Below are 10225 nucleotides of genomic sequence, written 5' to 3'. Positions count from 1 at the left end.
ATATGAAGCAATTTTTCGTTTAATTCATATGGTATTTTGAAGTTATCCTTTAATTTTCAATTGAACACTTTATTTATAAGTTTCTTATAAAATTGAGCGATTCTCCAAAATTAAACGAATGTAGTTCTTAAAGATAATTACGACGAAAATTACGAAGAAAACTGTTTTGCTAATGCAAAGGTTTTTAAATAGTACCAAATTATAAGAAAAATATTTTGTTTATAAATTGATTATTAATTATATTATAATTGAAATCATGACATAACAATTAAAAAATTATAAAATGTAACTGACAGGTTTCGAACAGTAGTGAATTGTAAAAACGAAATTTTTAGTTAATTGAATTTTTAGCTGACCATACAGCTGTTTCGAGTAATGGCTGTTTCTAACGAATACTCCATCCTTGTAAATATTTCCTTCTCCTTCCTTCTCATTGTCCCTTCCTCCTCAATGCATTAGGCAAATCTGCTACGCAGATGATTGTCTCATCTACATGAGGTCGAACTTCCCCAGTTGAAACTACATTGAGCTTAACAATTACCTTAGGACTCTCTCTGTTTACTACGTTACTACGGTAAGTGGAAGATTAAGATCAATGCCCTAAGAGGTTCCGTCTTCACGACAGCCCTTATGGGCCAGTGTGCTGATCGCATTTGGACCTTTAAAAGGTGTGCTTTGGATACTGTCAAGATATCGGAAAATATAAGTCCGAGTGCAGTGCTGTTCGAAGACTTTTATGATTTTTATATGTGCGGGAGAAATTTTTTTGTACCTGTGGAGATTTTTCTTATTTTTGTAAATTTTCGTGAATTAAAATTGTAAATGAAAGGTACTGAAGGAGATTAAATAAAAAGATTCAAGATTTTTAACAATTAAAAACAATACATATCCTTGTTTAAATAGTGGTAATAAATTAACATATCAATGAAATACGTGTGATGAAATTAATCGAGCATAGGTGTTCCAACACTCATTTATAATAATTCCAACAATCATCTGCAATACTAAAAAGTTGGACTATATGAATAACGGCAGCCGAGACGGTGAACAGGTATTTAAAAAGTGACCGCAAGTAAAGGGGAAGATAATCGAGTCCACATTTGAAAAGATCTTATAAGCAGTACAATTCCTACATATTTTATTAATATATTAAAAAAAAATTGATTTTAAATTTAAAATTTATAAGAAAAATTTTGTTTTGAGGACATTTGAGGAAATCTTGAACACAATAATACGAATCAATTAAAAATTTATGCATATATATATATATAATTTAGTTAAACATAAGTTAAGAAAAGAAATTTAAATAATTAAAAACATATTTTTTTGTTATGATATAAAACAATTTATTTTATAAATAAGTAGTAATTGAAGTGAATTTAAAAGCAAATGTTGTTTAAATCAATATCGGTAAATGAAATAAGTGCATATTATTTTTATACAATATTAAAGTTTAAGGAAAATAATTACTTATAAATTACAAAAATTATTGAAAAACCTTAAAAGAAATTAATTTATATACCATATATATGGTATATAAATGATATATAATGGTTAAAAATACATATAAAAGCACCACAACATCAAAGAAAATTTCCATAAACTCAAATAATTTAGAGTTTCATTTGTTTCAAATACATTTTTTTTCTTAAAAGTTTCAACCAAAAACAAAGAACATACATATATATCTCGAAAAGACAGATTCTTTCCATATGGGCGAAAGAGATTGCAGACCAAATAGTGAAAGGCGTACGTGAATAAGGCGCGAATTAGCTGTTTATGGCAAACCAGCTTAACTTTGCAGTTGAGCTGGTTGTATAATTATTTATATTTTTAACGTCTAATCAATGAAATAATTGGAATTGTCTAAGCGGCTTGTTATGATTGCAGTCACGTCATGGCAATTGTTGTTGCTTTTAATGCAAAATGAAGTGAGATGCTAGTGTCAAATTTTCATTTTGTATTGAAAGCAACTACAGAGTGTTGGATGGCTTTCCTTCGACACCGTATGGTTCGAAGGTCTGATGCACAAACTATGCCACTTCGGCTTCCTTACAACACTCTGTAGTGTTATCCACCAGTTCCTTTCTAATAGATCCTTTGACAGGTAAGTTCGAGAATACTTCGTAAAACCGAATACGAACAGCACTACTATAGAATACTATTTGTTTCATAAAAAAATGTTTGAAAACCTTTCTGTTTTTAAAGAATCCTTATTATTCCATTAGCAATATATATTATGGACACATAATTAAGAAAATATTGGGAAAAGTGTACATAACCTTCTTAAAATTTATTATATAAAGAAATATTAGGGGTATTCAGGATGTCTGTGCATCCTTGCAAACTCAAATAATCGAGAACACACGTTGTGCATATTAGTCTTGAAAATATTTAGAACAGATGATGTTTGTTTACGTATTTATTTGCTTGTAAAATATAACTCAGATTCGATAATTTGGCATATAATAATTTCCACTAATGCCAAAAACAAGTGAAAAGCAGAATACATTGACATTGTCCGACATTGTTGATGGTAAAGTAAATAAAAAAAGAAACAATTGCACAAAATCATAAAATTACAAAATAACAAAATCAAAACAAACTTAACAGTTTCGCTGAAGTATAGAGTCTTCAAAATCAAATATGCAAGAGGTAATTGGTGTTAAAAATATTGTCTTGAATATTGTCTTGCAAATCAAGTGCAGAATTATAAGAAAAGAAATTGTTTTTGTAAAATCAAATAAATTTGTACATGCAACGATGCACAGACATCTTGAATACACCTATTGTACATTTTTTTTTTTATAGTTTTATAGTCTGTAAATAAACAGTTTTAAGATGCCTTATTTTAATTTCTGTTTGAAGTCTAGCACTAAATCCATTTTAATTTACATAATCCTAACCTCATATAAGAAAAAATTTTACAACATTTTGTTCTAAAAGCCTAATGTGGAAGTTGTTTGTCCGAATATTATTATGTACAATATACACTATTAAACATGTCATTTCAATATCAAAGAACATATTTATTGCCACCACTGTAAATGACTGTTGTCAAATGACAACTAAAAAACAAATAAAGTAAATGGGAGAAATTACTTAAATTTAAAAGTAAAGTAAATTATTTAACAAGGCACTCCAATATACAGAGGAAGAGCGTCAGATACGTAAACAAATATTAGCACATTACTCAAAGGTGATACCAACAAAATATTTAAATTGTGAAATTATTGAGAAAGTAGGATTATAATATGTAAAAAAGGCACAAAATTCTAATAGTTGACGTATTGATTGTATAGTGATTTGAAAGATTAATAACCTCCATTACGAATATTGAAACTCCAGCAAGAAAATTCCAGCAATATTAGTCTATAAATTTCATTGTTAACTATAATCGTCAGTTGATTAAGTTTATTTATAAGAAATTAACAAATAAAAGTGTTAACTGAAATAGGCCAACGATTCTATTGTATTATCTGTTGTTGTTGCTACTGCTGTAACCAAATGCCCATTTCACAGCAAACACACAAAAGGTTAACAAGACTTGGTATATGGAATGAGATGAGGAAGAAAGTATAAAAACACGATGTAGGTACCGGTATGAAAGTTGTATTTAACATGGGTCCAGGTGAAATGCCTACACTTGTCTATAGCAGTTTTGTAACTTCAAAATATCTTGATATTATTAATAAATTTAAATTTTGTTATTACTAGAGAGCACCTAGTCTAAGTTTAATAAGAATTAAGCTGTTTTTATATTTTTCACATATATGAAAGTTTTGTGTAATATAGTAAAGTTAGTACCTTTTAGGTACTAAAAAGATATCGGAAAACATATTCCCTATGAGTTGAATAATATAAAACTTTATTTGAATAATCCGATATTATCCAACATAACATATCTGCTTCAACATAAAAGAGTCTGTCTGTTTTCGAGGGATAAAAATGAGAACATTTGTAAAAATATTCAAAGTCAGTTCTTTATCAATTCAAATACTGAAAAACGGAAGAACTGACAATATGATATATATAAATATTAATATATTTTCTATATTTCACCCTTAAGTTCCTCTGGAATGAATCACATACCATATTTACTTAACATGAACCTCTGCCAAACAAATTGGTGTTATGCGAGTACCACACTGTCTACATATTCTATTATTGAAGTTTTTACTTCATTATAAACTCAATTAATGAGCAGCGATAAGAATAATTTCTAAATAAAATGAATAGTTCTGTGTCAATCGCAGAACTATAAGTATAATAGTGTAAAAGTATAATATATGCATATGTTTACGGTTACATGAACTCAAATTGAAAATATATAATTTCAATCATTATCACAAAGTATATACCGAATTAGTCTTGTTAAATAATAAAAATAATGTAGCTCATTATTTATTATTTAAATGAATAATAAATGAATACTGAGCACAAATAGTGCTCTAAACAATATAAGAAATAGGTGTGAAAACAGTCTAATGTGTATACTATGAAGATTCTATCTCTTTATATTATTTACCCTCCTTTTTATTCACCTAAGCTACTACCTAGCCACACCTAAGTATCTATATAAAATCATGATTGTAATAATTTCATTAACTAATTAAACTCAAACTAATTTTTAATTAAAAAGAAGTCAATAAAATATTAATTTATACTTATAGGTAATGCTGCTTGTAAATCCTACCAAAGCTGTTACTGTACCATATACAATTTGGAATATCATGACATCACGCGGCTTATTGCTTATTGCTTACAGCTGATTAGGTCTATTAAATTATGCGATATGGAGTCAATGTCGTCACTAAAATACTAGACCTGTCGGATTCTGTATCTGATGTTTTTTTTTCGCATTTCATACGAATTACTAGTGCGATGGATGTTAAAAAACTCATTGATGAAATCGAAATTTATTTGACAAAATGTATGCGATAAAAAGAAGGAAATTATTTTTAATCCATTTAAATGTGGGCTTAAAATTTCGAATTTAGATAAAAAAAGACTTAAATAGAAAGTAATATTAACGGGAAGTTTAACCAAATATGCAAATATATGTTACAACCTCTCTAATGACAAATGAAGAGTGATTGTGAAAATAAAAAAGAACAATTTAATTTACAAAGGAAAAATGTACCTATATTTGTATTTTAAAATTTATATACAATATAACAATAGTTATGTCTCATTTAGATATAACTGAACGACATTACTGACGGTATTTTCTTAATAAAATAGAATACCAGAAATAGGAAAGTCACCAATGTTGCAAATTCGATTGTCCATTAAACTAGGGTTCTATCAATTCTGGAAAATAGTTTCGTCGCTTATTATGGATTGTAGAAAGTAAAAATCTTTTCTATTATAAAAAGTATAACCGAATATGAAGCAATTTTTCGTTTAATTCATATGGTATTTTGAAGTTATCCTTTAATTTCCAAAATTAAACGAATGTAGTTTTTAAAGATAAATACGACGAAAATTACGAAGAAAACTGTTTTGCTAATGCAAAGGTTTTTAAATAGTACCAAATTATAAGAAAAATATTTTATTTTTAAATTGATTATTAATTATTTTATAATTAAAATCATGGCATAACAAGTAAAAAATTATAAAATGTAACTGAGAGGTTCCGAACAGTAGTGAATTGTAAAAACGGAATTTTTAGTTAATTGAATTTTTGGCTGACCATACAGCTGTTTCGAGTATTGGCTGTTTCTAGCGAATACCCCATTCTTTTAAATATTTTTAATGCTGACCTACCCCTTCCTTCACAATGCATTAGGCAAATCTGCTACGCAGATGATTGTCTCATCCACATGAGGTCCAACTTCCCCAGTTGAAACTACATTGAGCTTAACAATTAACTTAGGACTCTTTGTTTACTACGTTACTACGGTAAGTGGAAGATTAAGGTCAATGCCCTAAAAGGTTCCGTCTTCGCGATAGCCCTTATGGGCCAGTGTGCTGATCGCGTTTGTACCTTTAAAACCTCGGAATAAACTGTCGTATAAAAGGTGTGTTTTGGATACTGTCAAGATATCGGAAAATATAAGTCCGAGTGCAGTGCTGTTCGAAGACTTTTATGATTTTTATATGTGCGGGAGAAATTTTTTTGTACCTGTGAAGATTTTTTTTATTTTTGTAAATTTTCGTGAATTAAAATTGTAAATGAAAGGTACTGAAGGAGATTAAATAAAAAGATTCAAGATTTTTAACAATTAAAAACAATACATATCCTTGTTTAAATAGTGGTAATAAATTAACAGATCAATGAAATACGTGTGATGAAATTAATCGAGAATAGGTGTTCCAACACTCATTTATAATAATTCCAACAATCATCTGCAATATTAGAAAGTTGGACTATATGAATAACGGCAGCATTATACACCGTTAAAATAATGAAATACCGAGACGGTGAACAGGTATTTAAAAAGTGACCGCGAGTAACGGAGGAGATAACCGAGTCCACATTTGAAAAGATCTTATAAGCAGTACAATTCCTACAAATTTTATTATTATATTAAAAAAAATTTGATTTTAAATTTAAAATTCATAAGAAAAATTTTGTTTTGAGGAGAAATCTTAAACACAATAATACGAATCAATTAAAAATTTATGCATATATATATATATATATAATTTAGTTAAACATAAATTAAGAAAAGAAATTTAAATAATTAAAAACATATTTTTTTGTTATGATATAAAACAATTTATTTTATAAATAAGTAGTAATTGAAGTGAATTTAAAAGCAAATGTTGTTTAAATCAATATCGGTAAATGAAATAAGTGCATATAATTTTTATACAATGTAAAAGTTTAAGGAAAATAATTACATATAAATTACAAAAATGATTGAAAAACCTTAAAAGAAATTAATTTATAAACCATATATATGAATGATATATAATGGTTAAAAATACATAAAAGCACCACAACATCAAAGAAAAATTCTATAAACTCAAATAATTTAGAGTTTCATTTGTTTCAAATACATTTTTTTTCTTAAAAGTTTCAACCAAACACAAAGAACATATATATCTCGAAAAGACGGATTCTTTCCATATGGGCGAAAGAGATTGCAGACCAAATAAACAGTTTTAAAATGCCTTATTTTAATTTCTCTTTGAAGTCTAGCACTAAATCCATTTCAATTTACATAATCCTAACCTCATATAAGAAAAAATTTTACAAGATTTTGTTCTAAAAGCCTAATGTGGAAGTGTTTTGTCCGAATAATATTCAGGCTTATTCTGAATACTCCCAGGGAAAAAACTCCCTATTCCCACGCTGTTCCCGAACACACAGCTCCCTTATTCTGAATTGCCTGGGAGACAGCAGTTCTGGGAACAACAACAGTTTCAAATTTGTTTTGTTAAATTTTGGCAACCATGCATTGAATTGCATTACGAATATTAGCGGAGGATTTGGCTCAAGAACATGAGCAAGAAATTTTGAAACAGAGGATCAATCGGAGAAACTTGAGAGATGCAGCAAATCCACTTGAGCTGCCTAATTTCTTGTAAGTACAAATGTAAATTTAATTTGGTTTTAAAATAAACTTTTTTTCATTATAGATTTCAAAAATATTACAGAGTAAATAAACTAGCGTTTATTTACATGTTAGAGGAACTTACGGAGGAACTACAACTAGCAAAGAAGCAGTTTGCAGTTCCTCCAATTGTGAAATTGAGCGGTTGTTTTCATTTCTTTACTGAAGGAGCTTATCAGACATCAGACATTAAATATCACATTAAAATATATTCGAAAAATTTATTATTATTGGTTATTTAAATGTTAAATTTAACTCTTTTCTAAATTTTTAACTAATTAAAAAAAACCTTACGTTATGATATCAATTCTTCAATGTCTTTATTTTCAAACATTCACTGCTTTTATATAAAATTTGCGTAAATGATAATTTACTTTTTTTATATAATTAGGATAGAAATGTCCTTCATGCTTCAATTAATGAACTAATAATAGTTTATACCTGTGCAGATCTTACAATAAAAAAAAAGCAATGTTTTACCTGCACATAATTGCAGTTTATTTTAACTTATTCTAGGAATCCATTTATTTCAGAATTTGGTTTCCTTTCATTTTTCTATTGTTTTAAAAACAATAGTTAACACTTTAATTAGTGGAAAAAACCCGTGTGAATAAAATAAATAAATAAAAATTTAAATATTTCAAATTTGTTATACTTTTATTAAAATAATAATTTTAATAAAATATATTAAATGAAAATTTTGTTATATTAAATTTATTAAAATATATTCGGAAAACTAATCAAAAAATAAAACTGAAAATATTGAATTTATTGTAATAATTTTATTATAATAATAATTTTAATAAAATATATTCAAAAAGCTGATCATTTTCAGTTACTTTTATATTAAATTAAACCATTTTTAATACTTTTTTAACTTGTGTCCCCAACAATTTGGTAGGGAGAGAATTTGTGCAAAATTAGGAAAAAACTCCCATTCCCATGCGATTCAGAATAGGAGAATTGGGAACAGGGAACAAAACTCCCATTCCCAATTTATTCAGAATAGGAGAATTGGGAACAGGGAACAAACTCCCATTCCCATGCGATTCAGAATAGGCCTGATTATGTACACTTGTGGCGAACTTGCCACACACACACACACACTGCAGCGCCCTCTGTGTGTGAATGCACACGCACTCGCCCATCTGTGGGCAAAAGGAACATTTTTCAATGAGCAGCTAACTTTAGTAACTGGCGACTGGCTTCCTTCTTCTTCCTATTTTGCACGTTTTAGTAACACAACGTTTTTATCGTCTTATAAACATTTGTTATATTTATTTAAAATAAAGTATGTGGCAACGAAGCCACATAATTGGTGACCCCGACGCAAATTAAACACATAATTGGAAGCAGCGCAAGTTATTCATTTATTTCATAAAGTCAAAACAAACTTGCACAATGTTGGGTGACGCAATGCTGAACAAAGAAGCAGAAATGTCTAATGCCGACAAAGAAACAACAGCAAAGTCAGCAGCAGCAGACACGAATTTCACAACAGTAAAAAACGATATTGATGCAGTAAAGTTAACGAATTTGCCTTCATTTTTGCAAACTGACCCGGAGTTATGGTTTACTCAAGTGGACGGATTACTACACATCAATCGCATCACCTCTGATCTATCCAAATTCTACACGGTAATCACAGCACTAGACGGCGAAACGCTTCGTCAAGTTTCAGACATAGCAAAAAATCCGCCAGCTACGGGCAAATATGAAACGTTGAAAAATGAATTAATTTCACGATTTGGGGAGTCGCGTCAGAAACAATTGATTAAATTGCTGACGGATTTAGACGTGTCTAACAAGCGTCCAACGCAGTTGCTTCGAGAGATGAGAGATCTGGCAGCGTCAAATATGTTTGAAGACGCCTTGTCAGCACTTTGGTTGCAGCGATTGCCTAGTAACATTCGTTGCATCTTATCTGCGTGCAGCTCCAAGGATGTTAATCAAATGGCCGAATTGACAGATAGAATAACTGACAATATGCCCACTCCTCATTATGTTATGGCTACCGCATCTGCAATTAACCGACGCAGTAACACAGAGGAATCAACATTGGAGGCGCGTGTGACAGCGTTAGAAATATCTCTGCAACAAGTGGTAAGTAAACTAAGTGAAATAGCAATAGAGCTCAGGCGACCAGCAAACTCACAGGGGCGAAGCAGGGCTCGCAGTTCTAGCAGAACTCAGTTTAAAAGTCAGCGTGAAGATCGAAAAGTCTGTTATTATCACATTAAATTTGGAACAGCTGCAACAAAATGCTTAAAACCATGCGAGTTCGGCTGCCAAACAACTGATATCAAACAAAAGGAAAACTAAAACCGTTGTCGTCCACAAGTGCAGTAAACGACAACGCGCTGGAACACTGCACTGAAGAAGCTCGTTTACATGTAATTGATCGTATCTCAAATATGAAGTCTCTAGTTGACACCGGATCGGTCGTATCCATTATTCCTTTAGCAGCAATCACAGTGAAACGCAACCTAGTGCCAGATGATCTAAAATTATTCGCAGCAAATAATTCATTTATTAAAACGTACGGTACTAAGAGACTTAATATCAATCTTGGTTTACGACGCAATTTCAATTGGAACTTCATTATAGCAGACGTCAAATGTCCAATCTTGGGCGCAGATTTTCTGGCGAAATATGGTCTA

The 10225-nt window shown here is 29.7% G+C and overlaps 1 protein-coding gene and 1 long non-coding RNA gene across 2 annotated transcripts; both read left to right on the top strand.

Annotated features, from left to right (window-relative positions):
* The first annotated feature begins 3065 nt into the window (after positions 1–3065).
* Positions 3066–5223, top strand: LOC119689432. Its single transcript, XR_005253426.1, has 3 exons — positions 3066–3199; positions 4674–5139; positions 5200–5223. It is a non-coding gene; the product is annotated as an uncharacterized LOC119689432 (long non-coding RNA).
* Positions 5224–8966: 3743 nt separating this feature from the next.
* Positions 8967–9887, top strand: LOC119688758. The gene has a single exon (XM_038103424.1). The coding sequence runs from the start codon at positions 8967–8969 to the stop codon at positions 9885–9887; it is 921 nt and encodes a 306-aa protein (XP_037959352.1).
* Positions 9888–10225: the final 338 nt, after the last annotated feature.

Source organism: Teleopsis dalmanni, chromosome X (assembly GCF_002237135.1).
Source record: "Teleopsis dalmanni isolate 2A chromosome X, ASM223713v2, whole genome shotgun sequence".
Classification (NCBI taxonomy): domain Eukaryota; kingdom Metazoa; phylum Arthropoda; class Insecta; order Diptera; family Diopsidae; genus Teleopsis; species Teleopsis dalmanni.
The sequence above is the reverse complement of the archived record's forward strand: the minus strand, read 5'-3'. Positions and strand labels throughout refer to the sequence as shown.